Source organism: Bombina bombina, chromosome 3 (assembly GCF_027579735.1).
Source record: "Bombina bombina isolate aBomBom1 chromosome 3, aBomBom1.pri, whole genome shotgun sequence".
Lineage (NCBI taxonomy): Eukaryota > Metazoa > Chordata > Amphibia > Anura > Bombinatoridae > Bombina > Bombina bombina.
In genome coordinates this window covers 1155385914-1155407366 of record NC_069501.1, presented here as the reverse complement: position 1 = coordinate 1155407366, position 21453 = coordinate 1155385914, and the positions used below count along the sequence as shown (strand labels likewise).

General features: G+C 43.3%; 1 protein-coding gene across 3 annotated transcripts in view; it reads right to left on the bottom strand.

Moving 5' to 3' along the window:
• Positions 1 to 21453, bottom strand: part of CWF19L2 (CWF19 like cell cycle control factor 2) — an 803233-nt gene that overhangs the window by 437915 nt on the left and 343865 nt on the right. For all 3 annotated transcript variants that reach the window (XM_053708563.1, XM_053708564.1, XM_053708565.1), the window contains exon 12: positions 21213 to 21350. In XM_053708563.1, coding sequence (XP_053564538.1) covers positions 21213 to 21350 — 138 coding nt within the window. The remainder of the gene's footprint in view (positions 1 to 21212; positions 21351 to 21453) is intronic.

Genomic DNA, 21453 nt, shown 5'->3' with positions numbered 1-21453 from the left:
AAACCCCATCCCCTGTTCCAGAACTGGAACTGGCATAATTACTCCAGCCAACTCTAGATCTGAAACACAATTCAGAAATGCTTGAGCTTTCACTGGATTTACTGGGACACGGGAAAGAAAAAATCTCTTTGCAGGAGGTCTCATCTTGAAACCAATTCTGTACCCTTCTGAAACAATGTTCTGAATCCAAAGATTGTGAACAGAATTGATCCAAATTTCTTTGAAAAAACGTAACCTGCCCCCTACCAGCTGAGCTGGAATGAGGGCCGCACCTTCATGTGGACTTGGAAGCAGGCTTTGCCTTTCTAGAAGGCTTGGATTTATTCCAGACTGGAGATGGTTTCCAAACTGAAACTGCTCCTGAGGATGAAGGATCAGGCTTTTGTTCTTTGTTGAAACGAAAGGAACGAAAACGATTATTAGCCCTGTTTTTACCCTTAGATTTTTTATCCTGTGGTAAAAAAGTTCCTTTCCCACCAGTAACAGTTGAGATAATGGAATCCAACTGAGAACCAAATAATTTGTTACCCTGGAAAGAAATGGAAAGTAGAGTTGATTTAGAAGCCATATTAACATTCCAAGTTTTAAGCCATAAAGCTCTTCTAGCTAAAATAGCTAGAGACATAAACCTGACATCAACTCTGATAATATCAAAAATGGCATCACAGATAAAATTATTAGCATGCTGAAGAAGAATAATAATATTATGAGAATCATGATCTGTTACTTGTTGTGCTAAAGTCTCCAACCAAAAAGTTGAAGCTGCAGCAACATCAGCCAAAGATATAGCAGGTCTAAGAAGATTACCTGAACACAGATAAGCTTTTCTTAGAAAGGATTCAATTTTCCTATCTAAAGGATCTTTAAACGAAGTACCATCTGACGTAGGAATAGTAGTACGTTTAGCAAGGGTAGAAATAGCCCCATCAACTTTAGGGATTTTGTCCCAAAATTCTAATCTATCAGATGGCACAGGATATAATTGCTTAAAACGTTTAGAAGGAGTAAATGAATTACCCAATTTATCCCATTCTCTGGAAATTACTTCAGAAATAGCATTAGGAACAGGAAAAACTTCTGGAATAACCACAGGAGATTTAAACACCTTATCTAAACGTTTAGAATTAGTATCAAGAGGACCAGAATCCTCTATTTCTAAAGCAATTAGTACTTCTTTAAGTAAAGAACGAATAAATTCCATTTTAAATAAATATGAAGATTTATCAGCATCAATCTCTGAGACAGAATCCTCTGAACCAGAAGAGTCATCAGAATCAGAATGATGATGTTCATTTAAAAATTCATCTGTAGAGAGAGAAGTTTTAAAAGATTTTTTATGTTTACTAGAAGGAGAAATAACAGACATAGCCTTCTTGATGGATTCAGAAACAAAATCTCTTATGTTATCAGGAACATTCTGCACCTTAGATGTTGAGGGAACTGCAACAGGCAATGGTACATTACTAAAGGAAATATTATCTGCTTTAACAAGTTTGTCATGACAATTAATACAAACAACAGCCAGAGGAATAGCTACCAAAAGTTTACAGCAGATACACTTAGCTTTGGTAGTTCCAGCACTAGACAGCGATTTTCCTGAAGTATCTTCTGACTCAGATGCAACGTGAGACTGTCTGAAAATAAGGAATGTTGAACATCCTGAGTCAAGGCAAATAAATGTTTGAATACATATATTTAGAACTTTATAAATAAAGTGCCCAACCATAGCTTAGAGTGTCACAGAAAATAAGATTTACTTACCCCAGGACACTCATCTACATGTTTGTAGAAAGCCAAACCAGTACTGAAACGAAAATCAGCAGAGGTAATGGTATATAAATAAGAGTATATCGTCGATCTGAAAAGGGAGGTAAGAGATGAATCTCTACGACCGATAACAGAGAACCTATGAAATAGACCCCGTAGAAGGAGATCACTGCATTCAAATAGGCAATACTCTCCTCACATCCCTCTGACATTCACTGCACGCTGAGAGGAAAACCGGGCTCCAACTTGCTGCGGAGCGCATATCAACATAGAATCTAGCACAAACTTACTTCACCACCTCCATAGGAGGCAAAGTTTGTAAAACTGAATTGTGGGTGTGGTGAGGGGTGTATTTATAGGCATTTTGAGGTTTGGGAAACTTTGCCCCTCCTGGTAGGAATGTATATCCCATACGTCACTAGCTCATGGACTCTTGCTAATTACATGAAAGAAATCATGTTCATTTGCCACTTTTGGTCTTGATTTCACCTCTCAGTCCACGGGTAAAACATACCAAATTAGACAACACTCTACATGCAATACGTCATTTGTCATATATCTTTTGACCTGCAGGGGGTGTGGCAAGCAGTATGTTGGGCTCACTACACGCCCCCTGAAAGATCGTTTTTTACAACATCCCAGGTCAATTGAAGATCCTGAGTCCACTACGCCTGTGTCTCTGCATTTTAAAAGAGAACACAATTCGGATGTTTCCCTCTTGACCTTTCAGTGTATCCAAGTTGTCCCTAGACACCCCAGAGGGGGCAATAGAGAAGATATTCTCAAAAAAAGGGAAGTCTTTTGGATATTCCAGTTGGATACCAGAGTACCAAGAGGGTTAAACTCAGAATGGGATGTTAATCTATTTATTAAATAAATGAATATCTTTTAAATGTTTAGTTTAGGACATCCCATATGATATTGTGTTCCAAATTTAATCTTGTTTATGCTCCTTTTTTTTTTCTGTTTTGACACCCCATATCAATTAAATAGTTAAAATTTTCCTAAATGTATTTCTAATTAAGGATAATTAATAGGGGTGGAGTTACATGAGGTGTATATAAGGGCCCATTGAGCTGTGATTTAAACAATGGTCACTGAGGAATTAACATATATGAAACATACGAAACATGTTTGACCTGTCTTGACCATATACATGTGTGAAATGTGTATCTAGCCGTTATTGATGGAGCAACAATAAAGTTTCTTTCTGCTTTTACTTTGGAGAGTTCCTGGAATTATTGTCTTTGGACATTGAGGATCCTATTTGGGCAAACAGTTTGGCAAATTACCTTTGGGTCTGGAGACCGGGTGCAGTATTCCTGTTGTTGTCTTGTTTATATTCATATAGATATATAGTAGGTATAGATATATATTTTACAAAAAAATAAATAAAAAATAATAATATAAATATATATATATTTTGGTAAGTTAAGAACATAGGAATGTGAAGTATTCCTAATGCACCTTTGGCTTTAGTGCAGTTAGTCTAGCGCAGCATCAGGCTAGCGTGTGATCAAAGAAATAAAAACTATTTTTTAGTGCTCTACATAGAAGTCTAAGGAGAGAGGGAATTAGAATAATCGCAATATACAAAATCCAGAAGTTAGCATGCCTGAGTGTTTCGATATCGGTTAGAGCAGTGTTTTTCAACCAGTGTGCCGTGGCACACTAGTGTGCCGTGAGAGATCCTCAGGTGTGCCATGGCAGACTGACAACAGTGTGACATATTTTTTAAACTTTGCTTGTTTTTTACTCCCAGTGCAGGGGTAGTTTATAGGAGGCATGGCATAACAGCACAATACATACAGTATGTGTGTGTTTGTGTGTATGTGTATATATATATGCTGTATTAGGCTACAATGTGTGATTTTTTAAAAATTTTGGGATGGTGGTGTGCCACAGGATTTTTTAATGTAAAAAAAAGTGTGCCACGGCAAAAAAAAGGTTAAAAATCACTGGGTTAGAGAACCCCTATCAAATGATGTAAAGACAGGACACTTAAACATTGTACGTACTCCATGATAGAGGCAAAAAATAATGAGCTGTCAGGTGAATGCTGAAGTTGGGGTGGAGCCAAGTGCTTTAATGTAGGGATGTTTTGCCTCCTCCAGGTTGACAGGAAATATATCCCACATATAGTAATTTGTGAACTCTTACCAGCATATAAAATATTATATAGGATGATTTTTGGTGCAACTCCCTTGTGGCCAATTGTTTTATTTTATATTTGGTGTCTATATAAAGCAATATATTTTGCTTTGCTGGGTGAATTTGCACAGGGGTAGTAGTTGCATGCATGTAAAAAATTGTTTCAGTCACCCATCTGTGAAATCAGGATTATATGTAATTTTATTATTTATTTTATATTTGGGGTTAGATATTTTAGACCTACAAAACAAAACAAAATGTATGCTTACCTAATAAATTATTTTCTTTTGGAATGATTATGGTCCACAGTCCTCCATAACATATGGGATATATTTACCACCACTAGGAGGAGGTCAAAACCCCATACAAGAGCTTTAAAACCCTTCCACCTCCCATCTCTCTCTAGTTTTACTTACAGCCGAGTAGAGAATAGGAAAGAAAGGTGGGAAAGGCAAATCAGGGTCTATAGAGGTGTCAATAGAACTGTCACCCATAAAGCAGGCGGGCATGTGGACCATCATCATTCAGAATTAAAATAATTTATCAGGTAAGCAAAAATTATTTTATTTTTTTTGTAAAATGATGATGGTCCACAGTCCTCAATAACATATGGGATTCATACTCAAGTCGATGTTACGGACAGGGTGGGAAAATACTTTCACCGAAAGTTCCTATTTAGCAGACACCAAGACCTGAAGGACTTTCTTGCCAAAAGCTGCTTGCAAAGAAGCAGAGACATAAAAAACGATAACATTTCAAAAAGGTGTGTAAGAAGGACGATGTGGCAGCTTTCTGGTAGAGTGAACTGTAATACATTTAGAGGGTGACTTACCTGCCACCAAGTTACCTTGTGAATCACTTGTTTAAGCCAAGATGCCAATGCTACCTTAGTAGGTTTCTGTCTTTTACGATTCCCAGAGTAAGATACAAACAAACAAGAAGTTTTTCTAAACTCTTTACTCGCTTGGAGATGGAACTTAAGAGCTCTAACAATGTCCAGATTGTGTAACAATCTTTCCTTAGAGTTAACAGGGTCTGGACAAAGAGAAGGAACAATAATTTCTTTATTGATATTATCAATTGAAACCACCTTTGGAAGAAAATCAAATTAAGTACGCAGTATAGCCTTATCCTTGTGAAAAATAAAAAATGGAGGATCACAGGGCAACGCGTACAACTCAAACTCTTTTAGCAGAAGAGATAGCTTATAAGAAAATCACCTTGAAAGACAACAGCTTAATGTCTATGGAGTGCATTGGTTCAAAGGGAGGATACTGAAGAACTGAAAGAACTAGGGTCAAATTCCAGGGAGATGAAATAGGTCTTACAACTGGTCTAATTGTAACACCTGAACAAAGGTCTAAATATCAGAAAGTTTAGCCAACTTCATATGGAAAACAGATAAAGCTGAAATTTAACCGTTCAGGGAAATAGTTAATAAACCCTTATCAAGGTCTTCTTGTAAGAACTGAAGGAATCTCGTGATACAAAAGAAACACCATGAAAATCCCGTGAAGGAGCATCACACAAAATATGCTTTCAAAATTTTGTGGTAAAACCATTGAGACAAGTTTCCTAGCCTGAATTTGAGTATCGATTACAGAGTCTGAAAATCCTCTATGTCTCAAAACTAGTCATTCAAACTCCACGCTGTCAAACTTTGAGATTTGAGATCCTGATGGAAAAGAGGGCCTTGTGATAACAGGCCTTGTCTCAGAGGAAGACGCCATGGAGGCGTTGTTGACATCTGTACTAGGTATGCATACCATGTCCTGTGGGGCAACGCTGGAGCAATTAATATTACTGATGCTGATTCCTGTTTGATCTGAGCAATGACTCTTGCAGAAGAACAAATGGAAGAAACAGATATGCTAGATGGAATTCCCATGAACATACCAAGGCGTCTATCATGTGAGCCCTTGGAGCTCTTGATCTTGCACAGTACTTTGGAAGTTTGTGATTTAAGTGTGAAGCCATCAGATCTATGTCTGGTAGGCCGCAGATGATAACCATTTGATTAAATACATCCTGATGGAGAGACCATTCTCCTGGATGGACTGATTGACGGCTGATATAGTCTGCTTCCAATTGTTCACACCTGGAATGTGAATCGCTAATAGGGAGCACTGATTCCTCTCTGCCCAGTACAGAATTTGAGACTTCCTGCATTGCCACTGGACTGCGGGTAGCTCCTTGATGATTGATATAGGCTACCACTGTGATATTGACCGAATGGAAATGGATACATTTCTCCTCCTATAACAGAGGCCATGCCTGAAGAGCTCAAAGAATCGCTCGAAGTTCCAGAATGTTTATTGGTAAAGTTGCCTCCAAAAGGGATCAAACTCCTTGCGCCCTTCGAAAATTCCAGACTGCCCCCAGTCTAACAGACTGGCACCCGTCGTGAAAATGGCCCATTACTGATGAACAAAAGATGCCCCAAGGGTCAAAGAAGGACTTTCACCAAGACAGAGATTGTCTGACGGATGAATTCAGAGATATTTATTGCTCTAAATGTATATAATTCTTGGACCACTGAAAGAGCATGGATAGTTGAAGGGGACGTAAGTGAAAGCGGGCAAAAAGAATCACGTTTGAAGTGGCTACCATAAAGCCCACTACCTGCATGCACTGAGCTACAGACCACAATGGAGTACTCAGTAGGGTGAGACATGATACCTGGAGTTTTAACCTGTGCGGTTCCGTCAGGAGCAGACATATATAGACAGAATCTATTATGACTCCTAAAAATGTTACCCTAGGAGCAGGATATACAGAGCTTTTGAGAACATTGATCTTCCAACCATGGTTCTGGAGAAATAATAGAAGCTTCAGAGTATGAGTGATAGCTAATTACAGAGAATTGCACCATTATGTTGTCGAGATATGGTGCAATTAGAGACCCCTGAACTCTGATTACTGTTTACAGGGCACCTAACACCTTTGTAAAGATGAGTGCAGCTGTAGCAAGACCAAACGGAAGAGCGGCAAACTGGTAGTGTTTGTCCATATTATTATACAAGATAACATGTATAGGGATCAGCTGGGTAGAGGGCCCTGCCAAGAGTTGCACTGTTGTAGTCGGCTCTTATGAAGGCGATCTACAAACAGCTGGGCTCATAAGCTTAAATTCTAAGGGGTTCAAGGGGAAAGCAATGAAGTTAGGAAAGGCTACAGTAGGTTATATGCAATCCCTGAATAGTAGAGTCTTTAGGGAGCACTTGAAGCTGTTAAAACTAGGGGAGAGTCTTGTGGAGCGAGGCAGGGAGTTCCACAAGATCAGAGCCTGGAGAAGTCCTGTAAACGGGAATGTGAGGAAGTAACAAGAGAGGAGAAGAGGAGGAGGTCGTGAGCAGAGCAAAGGGGACGGGAGGGAGAGTATCTGGAGACAAGGTCTGAAATGTAGGGGAAGCAGTGCAGTTGAGAGCTTTGTATGTCAGAGTGAGAATTTTGTGTTTAATCCTGGAGGCTAGAGGAAGCCAGTGAAGGGATTGGCAGAGAGAGGTGCAGCAGATGAAGAGCAACGTGTAAGGAAGATGAGCCTGGCAGAGGCATTCATGGATTGTAAAGGAGCTAGGGAGACCAGAGAGGATGGAGTTGCAATAGTCGAGGCGGGAAAGGATGAGAGAGTGGATAAAAATCTTAGTTGTGTCTTGTGTAAGGAAATGTCTAATTTTAGAGATGTTTTTAAAGGTGGAAGCGGCAGGCTTTAGCCAAGGCATGAATGTGAGGAATGAATGAAAGGTCTGAGTCAAGTGTGACCCCAAGACATCAGGCATGCGGGGTAGGGGTAATGATGGAATTATTAGGGGGGAAAATAAGGAGCTCAGTTTTGGACAGATTTAGCTTAAGGTAGTGGTAGGACATCCAAGATGAGATATGAGAAAACATAAATTATGCTTACCTGATAATTTAATTTCCATCTGTATGAGGAGAGTCCACGGCTTTATTTATTACTTGTGGGAAATACAGAACCTGGCCACCAGGAGGAGGCAAAGACACCCCAGCCGAATGTTTAAATACCTCCCCCACTCCCCTCATCCCCCAGTCATTCTCCCAAGGGAACAAGGAACAGTAGGAGAAATATCAGGGTATAAATGGTGCCAGAAAAAAAAAGAAGAAATTTAGGTCCGCCCAACGGAGAACCGGGTGGGAGCCGTGGAGTCTCCTCCCACAGATGGAAATGAAATTTTCAGGTAAGCATAATTTATATTTTTCATCTTAATATGAGGAGAGTACACGGCTTCATTCATTACTTGTGGGAAACAAATACCCAAGCTCTAGAGAACACTGAGTGAAAACAATGGGAGGGAAAAGAGAGGCGGACCCTAGTCTGAGGGCACCACAGCCTGCAAGACCTTTCTCCCAAAAGCTGCTTCCGCCGAAGCAAACACATCAAACTTTTAAAACTTTTAAAAAGTATATAAGGAAGACCAGGTAGCCGCCTTACAAATCTGCTCCATAGAGGCCTCGTTCTTGAAGGCCCAGAAGAAGCCACAGCTTCTGTCAGGAATATCTTCATGGATATGAAGTCTATTATCATGCCCAGGAACTCCACTCTGGTACTGGGAACCACAGAACTCTTTCCAGAGTTTATCTTTCATCCATGAGATCGAAAAAGAAGAGCTCTCAATTGATCTTCTGCCAGCCGGCTATACGGAGCCTGGACCAGGATGTTGTCCAGATAAGACGCTACTGCAATACCTCTAGATCTCGCCACCGCGAGCAGAGCTCCCAGAACCTTTGTAAAGACTCTTGGAGCAGTAGCCAGACCAAAGGGGAGAACTACAAACTGGAAGTGCTGGTCCAGAAAAGTGAAACTTAGGAACTTGAAGTGATCCTTGTGTATTGGCACATGAAGGTAAGCGTCCTTCAAGTCTATCGTAGTCATGAACTGTCCCTCTTGAACTAAGGGCAAGAAAGACTTTATTGTCTCCATCTTGAACGATGGGACCGACAGAAACTTGTTTAAGCACTTTAAGTCTAAAATCGGGCGAAACGTGCCCTCCTTCTTTGGGACCACGAAAAGGTTTGAATAGTACCCTAGACCTCTTTCTGCTAGAGGTACCGGTACAATTACTCCTAGAGAGGAGAGATCCCTCACGCACTCTAGAAAGGCATCTCGTTTCTCTGGTTTTGACGATAGATTTGACAAGAGGAATCTGCCCCCGGGAGAGTAAGATTTTAAACCTATCCTGTAACCCTGGGCAATGACCTCCAGAACCCAAGCATCCTGCACGTTTCTCATCCAAGCCTCTGCGAAAAGAGATAGTCTGCCCCCTACAAGATCCAGAGACGGATCGGGGGCCGCCCCTTCATGCCGATTTTGTCTTGGCGGGCTTCTTGCTCTGCTTGGCCTTATTCCAAGACTGAGAAGGTTTCTAAGATCGCTTGGACTGCTCGGGCTTCGCGGCAGGCTGCTGTCGTTGGGACTTATCTGAACGAAAGGGACGAAAATTAGGACCCTTAGACTTATGCTTCTTATCCTGCGGAAGAAAGGCACCCTTGCCTCCCGTGACCGTGGATATGATAGAGTCCAGGGCCTGGACCGAAACAAACCTTTCCCTTAAATGAAAAGGAAAGTATTCTAGATTTGGACGTCATGTCAGCAGACCACAACTTTAACCAAAGAGCCCTCCGGGCCAGAACAGAAAAACCTGATGTCTTGGCATTCAGGCGAATAATCAGCCTATTTTCATCACAGATAAACGAATTAGGTACCCTCAGGGCCTTAAGTTTTTCCTGTATCTCATCGAGGGGAGTCTCCACCTCGATCATATCTGATAGAGAGTCACACAAATAAGTAGCGGCTCCCACCACCGCAGTGACCGCCGCCGTCGCAGGCTGAAATAAGAACCCTGTGTGCTGAAACATCTTTCTTAACAGGGTCTCTAATTTCTTATCCATGGGCTCCTTAAATGACAAACTATCCTCGAGTGAGATAGTGGTGCACTTAGCGATCAAGGAGATAGCTCCATCCACCTAGGGATAGATCCCCACAATTCCAGCTGAGAGTCAGGAACCGGAAATAATTTCTTAAACGAAGAAAAAGGGGAAAAAGATGATCCAAGTCTCTCCCATTCATTCTTAATAATATTCCCCATCTTAACAGGAACCGGGAAAGTCTGGGAAACTACCCTGTCCTCAAAAACCTTATAAAGCTTAGAAATAGAAGGTTCCTCAGGTAACTTTGGTTCCGGAACCTCTAGAGTAGCCAACACCTCTTTTAATAAAAAGCTTAAGTGCTCCATCCTAAACCTAAAGTCTGGTTCCTCCGCAGCTGGAGGTTTAGAGGCAACACATTCCGACTTAGAGAAAATTCCTCTGAAGTATCGGAATCCTCTTCATTAGCGGATAATCTAGTCTCAGATATATCCAACGGAGTAGATGACCCCTGGGAAGGATAGCAATGTTTAATCTTTCGCTTGCGCTTAGCAGGGCGAGGTAAAGCACTGAAGGCTGCAGACACTGCTGTTTGCAACTGATCAGCAAAATCTGGCGGCCACAGGGCCCCTCCCGCAGGATTAGTAGTGTGCTGGGGAGCTGCATGTGTAATCGGAGATGATTGTAGGGAAAGCACCTTGCGGGACGGAGACCGGCAGAGGTGGACGGCTCAGTGGTACTAAACATCTTATTCTTTTTAGATATCACTATTTTGTCAAGGCATGGGGAACATAGCTGAGCAGGCGGGTATACCATAGCCTCCTCACAATAAACACAGGCATTAGATTTAGGTAAAGAGGGAGTATCCTCTAACGCATCAGAGTCCTCCATAGCTTGCGCCTTTAATATACTATAGAAAAAAATAAATGGCACCTTTATACCCCAATGGTCGGGTCTCTCACCACCTCCTATGACCCAGGCCCACAGAGAAACCGCTTTGTCTCCTGCAACCGACAGTCAGGAAAAAGGAAGAGAATGAGACCACACCAGGTCACATGGAGCGCCATGCAGGACCGCCCCTGCAGCTTAGAAAAAGCGCGCCAAACTAAACAGGCTGCGCAGATAATCAAAATGAAAGAACCTGACTGTTAACACATTGCCAGAGCCACATCTCACACATGACGTTGCGAAAAACACAATAAACAATTATGTATAAATCCCCCCCTGTTCAATAATCTCCTTCTGGAGATATTAACCCTTGACGCCATACAGATAAAAGGAGCCACACTGTGACCCTGTCTTCTTGGGTTATCATACATGTATAAAAAAATGAAACGATCTTACCAGAATCTATGGCGTGGAACAGGAACACATCCTCTCAAGTTTGACTTTGTTGTAGCATCGCTCCTGACATGGACTTGAGTGGTAGAAAGCAGGCAGTGAAACTCGTCAACACTGATTGCTTAAGGAGTTGTTAATACGAGTCGGGATGGTTTCGCAGAAAGACTCTCCCTGCATCTCCAGACCCTAACATTCGTCAATGTTCTCACTGAGAGCCTGACAAGACTACTTAAAACTCCAGTCCCATTCCGAAGAGTACTACCCTCCATAAGAGACTACTCCGAATCTTCTGACACTTCTCTGCCATCCTTCTGTGACGAAAGGCAAAGAATGACTGGGGGATGAAGAGAGTGGGGGAGGTATTTAAGCCTTTGGCTGGGGTGTCTTTGCCTAATCCTGGTGGCCAGGTTCTGTATTTCCCACAAGTAATGACTGAAGCTGTGGACTTTCCTCATATTAAGATGGAAAGACAGTAAGTGAAACAGGTTAGTAAGGAAGGAGGTAGGTATGGTGCAGAAAGGTAGATTTGGGTGTCATCGGCATACAAATGGTATTGAAACCCGTGTGACTTAATTAAGAAACCTAATGATGACGTGTAGATTAAAAAGAGTAGGGGACCGAGGACAGAGCCTTGAGGTACCCCAACAGAAAGTGGTAACAGGGCAGAGGATGCTCCAGAGAAGGCTACACTAAAGGTACAGTTAGATAGATAGGAAGAGAACCAAGAGAGCTGTGTCACAGATGCCGAAGGATTGGAGGGTTTGGAGCAAAAGAGGGTAGTCGACAGTGTCAAAGGCTGCAGACAGATAAAGGAGGATAAGCAGAGAGAAGTGGCCTTTGGATTTTGCTGTAAGTAGGTAATTGGTAAACTTGACAATTGCTGTCTCTGTGGAGTGATGGGGACGGAATCCAGATTGCAGTGGGTCAAGAAGAGAGTTTAGTGCAAGGAAATGGGATAGACGTGCATATACTAGCTTTTCAAGAAACTTTGAGGCAACAGGGAGTAGGGAAATAGGGTGGTAGTTGGATGGGGAGGTTGGATCGAGGGAAGGTTTTTTGAGTATAGGTGTGACCAGGGCATGTATTAGAGATGAGGGAAATATACCAGTGCTGAGGGAGAGGTTTAAAAATGTGTGTGAGTATAGGGGTGAGGGTAGAAGAGAGGGAGGGGAGAAGCTGTGAGGGGATGGGGTCGAGGGGACAGGTAGTGAGGTGGGAGGACAGTATAAGGGAAGAAACTTCTTCCTCTGTAACCGAGGCAAAAGAGCTATTTATGTCTATTTGGATGATTGTGAGATTTTGAGGGGGTGGGGGATTGGTAGTATGTTGAGAGCTGATTTCACTTCTGATGAAGTCAATTTTGTTATTGAAGTGGCTGGCAAAATTTTGAGCTGAGAGAGAAGTTGTATCAGGAGGTGGGGTGGGCGGAGAAGAGTATTGAAAGTGGAAAACAGATGTTTTGGTTTAGAGCAAGGAGTAGAGATGAGATTAGATAAGTATTGTTGCTTATAAAGATTAAGGGCAGAATAGTAGGAGTTCAAGATGAACTTGTAGTGAAGAAAGTCAGCTGAACTCTGAGATTACCTCCAGTGTCGCTCAGCAGCACAGGAACATCTGCGTAGGTATCGTGTCAGAGGAGTATGCCAGGGTTGAGGATGAGAGTGTGGTTTCTGAGCTATGGTATGTGGGGCCAGATTTTCAATGACCGATCTAAGGGTGGAGTTATGGTGGCAGATAGATTGGTCAGGGCAGGAAAAGGAAGGGATGGAAGAGAGGAGAGGTTCGAGAGAGCTGCCGAGCTGTTGCTGATCTAATGACTTAGTGCTTCTGTGAAGTTTGGTGTGAGGGGTAGAGGGAGGAGGAGTGGTAGGAAGGGAAGTGATGTTGTTTGCAAATGAGGAGATGGTCAGAAAGAGGAAAAACAAATTATGCTTACCTGATAATTTCATTTCCATCTGTGGGAGAAGAGTCCACGGCTTCATTCATTACTTGTGGGAATTAAGAACCTGGCCACCAGAAGGAGGCAAAGACACCCCAGCCAAAGGCTTAAATACTTCCCCCAATCCCCTCATCCCCCAGTCATTCTGCCAAGGGAACAAGGAACAGTAGGAGAAATATCAGGGTATAAATGGTGCCAGAAGAATAAAATTAAATTTAGGTCCGCGCACCGGAGAAACGGGCGGGAGCCGTGGACTCTCCTCCCACAGATGAAAATGAAATGATCAGGTAAGCATAATTTATGTTTTCCATCTTAATGGTTGGAGAGTCCACTGCTTCATTCATTATTTGTGGGAAACATATACCCAAGCTCTAGAGGACACTGAATGAAAAAAAACGGGAGGGTAAAAGGAGGCGGACCCTAAACTGAGGGCATCAAAGCCTGCAGAAACTTTCTCCCAAAAGCGGCTTCTGCCAAAGCAAAAACATTAAATTTGTAAAATTTTGCAAAAGTATGTAAGGAGGACCAAGTAGCCGCCTTACAAATCTGTTCCATAGAAGCCTTGTTCCTAAAAGCCCAAGAAGAGACCACAGCCCTAGTTGAGTGAGCCGTAATCCTCTGAAGAGGCTTATGTCCCGCTGTCTCATAGGCCAAACGGATAATGCTCCACAATCAAAAAGACAGTAAAGTGGAAGAGGCCCTCTGTCCCCTGCGCTTCCCTGAATACACAAAAAATAAAGACGAAGTCTAACTGAATTCCTTTGTGGCCTGAAGATAAAACTTCAAGGCCCAAACCACAAGGCTAATCCACCTCTCTTGACGCTCTGTTTCTGCTGCACCTCTCTGTGAGTCCCTTTACTGGCTCCCCCATTTACAGCCGAATTAAATTCAAAATTCTCACCCTGACCTAAAAAGCCCTTACCAATGCTACCCCACCCTACCTGTCCTCACTCATCAACAAATATACTCCAGCCCGCCCTCTAAAAACCAACATTGACCTGCTTCTTGCGTCCTCTACCAGCACCTCCTCTCATGCTAGACTACAGGAATTCTCTAGTGTGGCACCAACCCTCTGGAACGTACTTCCTCGAGCTGTCAGACTTTCCCCTAACCTCTCCTCCTTTAAATGTTCCCTAAAGACCTTTCTGTTCAGGGAAGCTTATCACCCGACTCATTAACAAATTAACTTCACTTACCCAACAGTTGCCCTCATCTATCTCCTCACTTATATCATTCTTACCTTTGCAGTCCCCACCTCCTGTTTCCCATCCTCCCACACATCTAGATTGTACATTCCCATGGGAATAGGGCCCTCAATTCCCCCTGTATTTGTCTGTAAAATGTTGTCTCTTATTGTATTGTTTCTCCATTGTACTTTTAATCCTTGTACCCATGGGCAGCACTGCGGAATCTGTTGGCACTTTATAAATAAAAAATAATAATAACCACATCCAAATTATGAAGCAACCTTTCTTTAGACGAAGAAGGGTTAAGACACAAGGAATGAACTACTATTTCCTGATTGATGTCACGATTCGACACAACCTCAGGAAGAAAACCCAATCCAGTGCGAAGAACAGCCTTATCAGCGTGAAAAACCAGGTAAGGAGGCTCACATTGCAAAGCCGCTAACTCAGAGACTCTGCGAGCCGATGCAATAGCCAGTAGGAATAGGACCTTCCAGGAAAGAATTATAATGTCAAGCGAATGCATAGGCTCAAACGGAACCCTCTGCAAAATCTTAAGTACCAAGTTTAAGACAGGTCTGATCCTAGAGCCTGAACAAAAGACTGAATATCAGGAAGCTCTGATAGCTTCTTGTGTAACAGTACAGATAAAGCCGAAATCTGTCCCTTTAAGGAACTGGCAGCAAGACCCTTATCCAGTCCATCCTGGAGAAAAGCCAGAATCCTGGATACCCTAACCTTGTGCCAGGGATATCCACGTTCCTTACACCAGGACAAGCAGGTCCTCCACACCTTATGATAGATGACGAGTGACCGGTTTCCTGGCCTGAATGAGAGTATCAATCACTCACTCAGAAAATCCTCTCTTGGCTAAGACTAGGCGTTCAATCTTCACGCAGTCAGCCTAAGAGAATCGAGATTTTGGTGTAGAAAGGGACCCTGAACCAGCAGATCTCTGTGACAGGGTAACCTCCTTGGAGGAGACGATGATACCCAACCAGATCCGCAAACCACGTCCTCCGTGGCCACGACGGAGCAATCAGAATACTCGAAGCTTGCTCCTGTTTGATGCAGGCCACCACTCGAGGAAGAAGTGGCAACGGTGGAAAAATTAAAGTAGGTTGAACTCCCAAGGCACCCCTAAGGCATCTATCAGCTCTGCTTGGGGATCCCTGGATTGCGACCCATATCTGGGTAGCTTGAAGTTGAGTGTGGACACCATGAGGTCTATCTCTGCCGTCCCCCATCTGTTGCAGATCTCCGCGAACACCTTGGGATGGAGAGACCATTCCCCTGGATGAAACGACTGTCTGCTGAGAAAATTCACTTCCCAGTTGTCGGAATGTGGATCGCTGAGGGCGAAAAATTGTGGTTCTCTACCCCTCTACCTACTTCCTCATGGCTGGGGAGCTTCTCTATCCCCCCTGATGGTTGATGTAAGCCACCGAGGTAATGTTGTCGGAAATCTGATGAATCGGGACGACCCCAGGAGGGGCCAAACCCTCAGAGCGTTGAATATTGCTCAAAGTTCCAGAATATTTAATCGGTAGACTTGACTCCTTTAGAGTCCACCTGCCCTGTGCCATTCTGGCACCCAAAACAGCTCCCCATCCGTGTCCATGGTCACAATCTCCCAGGATGGTCTCAAGAAGGATGTCCCCTGGGATAGCTGTCCCGGATATATCCACCAAGAGAGGGATTCCCTTGTTTGGTTGTCCAGAGATATCTGTTGGGATCGCCGTTCCATTGTCTCAACATGCACAACTGAAGAGGTCTGAAATGGAACCTGGAGTATGGAATGACATCTATGCTGGATACCATTAGCCCAATCACCTCCATACACCTGGTCACAGATGTCCTTGAGGAGGTCTGAAGGGCAAGACAGCTGGACGGAATCTTGCAACGTCTCTTATCTGTCAAAAATGTCTTCATAGATAAGGAATCTATTATAGTACCCAGGAATTCCACCCTGTTGCTGGGGACCAGGGAACTCTTTCCTTTGTTTATCTTCCATCCGTTTGATTGAAGGAGAAGAATAAGAGCCCTCGAGTGATTCTCCGCGAGACTGCAGGACGGAGCCTGGATCAGGATATCTTCCAGATAAGGAGCCACTGCAATACCTCTGGCTTTCGCCACCGCGAGCAGCACACCCCAAACCTCTTTCTGCTAGAGGGACTGGGACGATTACTCCGAGAGAGGAGAGATCCCTCATGCATCCTAGGAAGGCGTCTCTCTTCTCTGGACTTGATGATAGGATTGACAGAAGGAATCTGCCTCTGGGCGGATGAGTCTTGAACCCTATAGTGTAACCCTGGGCTATGACCTCCATAACCCAAGGGTCCTGAAAGTCTCTTATCCAGGCCTCCGCAAAAATAGATAGTCTGCCCCCTATGCGATACAGAGACGGATCGGGGGACGCCCCTTTATGCTGATTTTGTCTCGGCAGGCTTCTTGCTACGCTTGGTTTTGTTCCAAGAGTGAGCTGGTTTCCAAGATCCCTTGGACTACTCTGTTTTCGTGGCAGGCTGCTGGTGTTGAGACTTGTCCGAACGAAAGGGATGAAAAGTAGACCCCTTAGGCTTATTCTTCTTATCCTGCGGAAGAAAAGCACCCTTGCCAGCCATGACCGTGGGTATCATAGAGTCCAGGCCTGGACCAAAAAGAACCTTCCCCTTAAACAGGAGGGAAAGTAATCTAGACTTGGAAGTAATGTCAGCAAACCACGACTTTAACCACAGAGACCTATTGGCTAGAACCGAAAAACCTGATGTCTTGGCATTCAGGCGAATAATCTGCATATTTGCATCACAGATAAACGAATGCGCTACCCTTAAGGCCTTAATTCGTTCCTGTATTTCCTTGAGGGGAGTCTCCACATCGACAATAGTTGACATAGCGTCACACCAATAGGTAGAAGCTCCAGCCACCTGCCGCTGCCAGTTGAAAAACGAACCCCGTGAGTTGGAACATCTTTCTCAACATGGATTCCAATTTTTTATCCATGGGCTATCTTCGAGCGGGATAGTCGTTCGCTTAGCGAGCATGGAAATAGCGCCATCCACCTTAGGAATGGCCCCCCACAGCTCAAGCTGCGAGTCCGGAATGGGGAACAACTTTTTAAAAGATGTAGAGAGGGAAAAGGACGAACCAAGTTTCTCTCATTCGTTCTTAATAATATAAGCCATTTTAATGGGGACCGGGAAAGTCTGAGGCACCACCCTGTCCTCATAAACCCTATCTAGCTTAGGGATCGAAGGTTCCTTTGGCAGTTTCAGTTCAGTAACCTCTAACGTAGCAAGCACCTCTTTCAGCAGAAAGCGCAAATGCTCCATCTTAAATTTAAAATCTGGATCCTCTGCAGACGGAGGTTTAGATGTGGCCGATTCTGACTCAGAAAAAAGTCCTCCGAAGAGTCTTTGTCATCTTCATCAGCGGATAATCTGTCAGAGACATCAAGCGGAGTAGATGACCCCTGGAAAGGATAGCTATGTGTCACCTTTCGCTTGCTCTTAGAAGTGCGTGGTAAGGCATAGAAGGCCGCAGAAACCGTGGTTTGTAACTGATCAGCGAAATCTGGCGGCCAAAGGGCCCCTCCCGCGGGAGGATTAATAGTGCCCTGGGGAGCTGCATGTGCAATCGGAGATGAGTGTAGCAAACGCACCTCGCGGGACGGAGAACCCTCAGAGTTGGACGGCTCAGTTGTACTAAATATCTTATTCTTTTTAGATATTGCAATTTTATAAAAGCATGTGGAACAAAGTTGAGCAGGCGGATCAACTGGAACCTCCTCACAATAGACACAGTTATTAGGTTTAATTAAAGAGGGAGTACCCTCTAACATATCAGAGTCCTCCATAGCTTGCGCCTTTATTGCAGACTAGATAGAAATTAAATGCCACCTTTATACCCCAATGGCCGGGGCACTCAACACCTCCTAGACCCGGACCACAGAGAAACCGCTTTGTCTCCTACAACCGTCAGTCAGGAAAGAGAAAGTTAAAGAGGCCACACCCGGTCACATGGAGTGCCATGCAGAACCGCCCCTAGACCATAGAGAAAATGCCCCAAAAAAGGCCTGCGTCAATCTCTTGATAAGAAACTGACTATTCACACACTGACAGAGCCTCATCTCACACATGTTGCAGGATTAAACACAATAAATAATATTATGAACAAATCCCCCCCTGTTCAATAACCCCCATTCTGAGGGTATTAACCTTCGATACTATACAGATAAAAGGAGACACACTGTGACCCTGTCTTCTTACGTTATATGTGTATAAATAAATCAATCTTACCAGAAACTATGCCGTGGAACAGGAACAAGGCCTATCAAGTGTGACAGGGTAGTAGCATCGCTCCTGACATGGACTGACATGGAGCAGAAAGCAGGCAGTGAAACTCGTCAACGCTGATTGCTTATGGAGCTGTTAATGAGTCGGGATGGTTTCACAGAAAGACTCTCCCTGCATCTCCGGACTCCAACTTTCTTCCATGCTCTCACTGAGAGGTTGACAGGACTACTTAAAACTCCAGTCAACATTGCGAAGAGTACTAAACTCCATAAGAGACTACTCCGAATCTTCCGACACTTCTCTTCCAACCTCCTGTGACGAAAGGCAAAGAATGACTGGAGGATGAGGGGAGTGGGGGAGGTATTTAAGCCTTTGGCTGGGGTGTCTTTGCCTCCTCCTGGTGGCCAGGTTCTTAATTCCCACAAGTAATGAATGAAGCCGTGGACTCTCCTCCCATTAAGATGGAAAGCCGAGTTTGTGAAATTAGAGATAGTGCATCGATAGATGAAAATCAGATCGAAGGAGTGACCAGCTTTGTGAGTGGGAGAGTCAGTCCATTGTGACAGGCCGAAAGAGGAATAAGCAAACCTCAGGAACTGACAGTGATTCCTGTGGATGGGAATGTGTAGGTATGCATCCTTGAGGTTTATTGTAGTCATAAATTGGCCCTGTTGTATAAAAAGCAATATTGTGCAAATGGTTTCAATCCTGACATGTTTAACGTCTTTAGGTCTAAGACAGGTGTGTAGGTCCCTTCCTTCTATTGGGACAATAAACAGATTGGAGTAAAATTCTTGTTCCTGTTGAGGTAAAAAGTACTGGGAAAATTACACCCATATCCTCTAATTCCCAAGCACACTGTAGAAAGGCAGCTGCCTTTGGCTGAAGTTTAAAAACATGAGACAAAAGGAATTGCCCTAGAGGAGGTCTGGACTTGAAGACTATCTGATAACCCTGAGAAATTATGTTTCAAACACAGGGGTCCTGGACTGACCTGCACCAGGCCTCCTGAAAGAAACTCACTCTGCCCCCTATCAGAACAGATTCTGGTTCAGGGGCCACACCTTTATGCTGATTTAGTGGTGTTGTTGGACTTTTTGGATTGCTTGGACTTTGACCACAAAGAACCAGGCTGACTTGGAGAGCTCAGGTTTTTGAGAAGAGAAGGACTTCTGATCTCCTGAGGAGGGAATGGAACAAAACTGATTTCTTCTGTTTTTTCCGTTGAATTTTTTTACTCACCCCCTTCTCCAGCCTAACCGGAGCCTGCCCTATGGAACAGCATCATGCTTGAAGCTATTGCTAGGGCCATACACACAATTTTGTAAAGTGCTCAAGAAATTACCCCAAAAGCTGCCGGAGGGTTAAAAAGGGTTGGAGGTTTACCTATAGTAGAACTGTTAGTTAAGGACATGATATGGAGAAAAAAAGTGTGTCATGAGGGGCGCAGGTTAAGTCCCCTGGCTATGCTGTACCTGTGTCAGAGTACTACAGATAGCCTCTGGGCGGCTGTGTCTGTGCTGTGTAAAGGCACTTACCTTACACAGCACCCCTCCACTGGCTTACCAGGCATGTCATTTATGTCAATGCAGTTGCAGCAGTATAAAGTAGAGAGCCCATCAAGTGCAGGTATCGAGTACTGCAGAGTATTGCTGTAGGAAATACCAAAGTCCCATAGGGGTAGCCTATTGACGAGTCCCTGCAATGCCTGAGGGTAGTTACGGCTGAAATACCGTTAGGGAATATGCTGTGCACATAACAGGGTATTCCTTTGTCCCTGTATCATACAGCTACAATGAAGAGGTTTTTCTGTCTTCTTTGTAAATGATACTCCCCAGACACTCTGGGTCTCACATAGGTCTGAGCTCCCAATTTATAATCCATAAGCAAGTAGCCGGCACAACCTCAATTCTCAACCATCTCCTAGGAGGCCAAGAAAAAATAAGAGAGATGGGAGGGTTTTAAAGCTCTTGAATGGGTTCTTGACCTCCAAATAGTGGTGGGAAATATATCCCATATGTTATGGAGGACTGTGGACCATAATCATTTTACGAAAGAAAGGATACTTTTATTTTCTTATCTTAATTAAATGAAACAATACAGATTAAAAAAAATTAAAATGTTGTTTTGAAGGTGAAGTGATGATAAATGTGGACCATTATACTTGTGTTAGAAATATGAAGGAAACAATGACTCCTGTGCTGCTATTTACCACACACCATAGAAAATGACACATATTGTGGAGTTTTTCTATATTATGGTAATTCTCAAAAATGATTGTTCTGTGGGGGAAAAACAAGGTGTTATTTGTCCTCATAGAAATATAGTTGAAATGTATGTGTAAATGCTAGAACCAATGACAACTAGCACAGGGGTGTGAATCAGCTCAGCATTGAAAGGGTTAAACACTGCATTGAATAAAAGTTTGTAATTGTCTCCTAAGACTTGGGAGTGTTCACTAAATTATCAATTTACATGTTTGAGGGTTCATGTTTTTCCGCAATCCTGCCAAATAGGAAAGCCAATCTGAAGGCTTACTGCCCACCCTCTTTGAAACGAAGCATAACGTACTCCCAGCATGTCTGCACGGTTGCTGAGTTATATGGATAATGGTGATGAATAATGCAAAAAAAATATGCAGATTTTTACCTTGGCTGCCATTCGAAGAAACAATTTGTTTTGGTCCTCAGATGTTGCCATCTTTTCTCTTCTTACTAGATCTTGAAGGCTCTGGTTATCGTCATCATGAAAGTACCTCACCCGTTCTTTATCAACATGTGTAGTAGCCTAAAAGGACAAAACAAGTTGTTACATTCAACAGTAAAAAATATAGGAATATTATTTTTGTAATATAGGCCTATATTACAAGTTGAGAAATAATTTTTTAGTG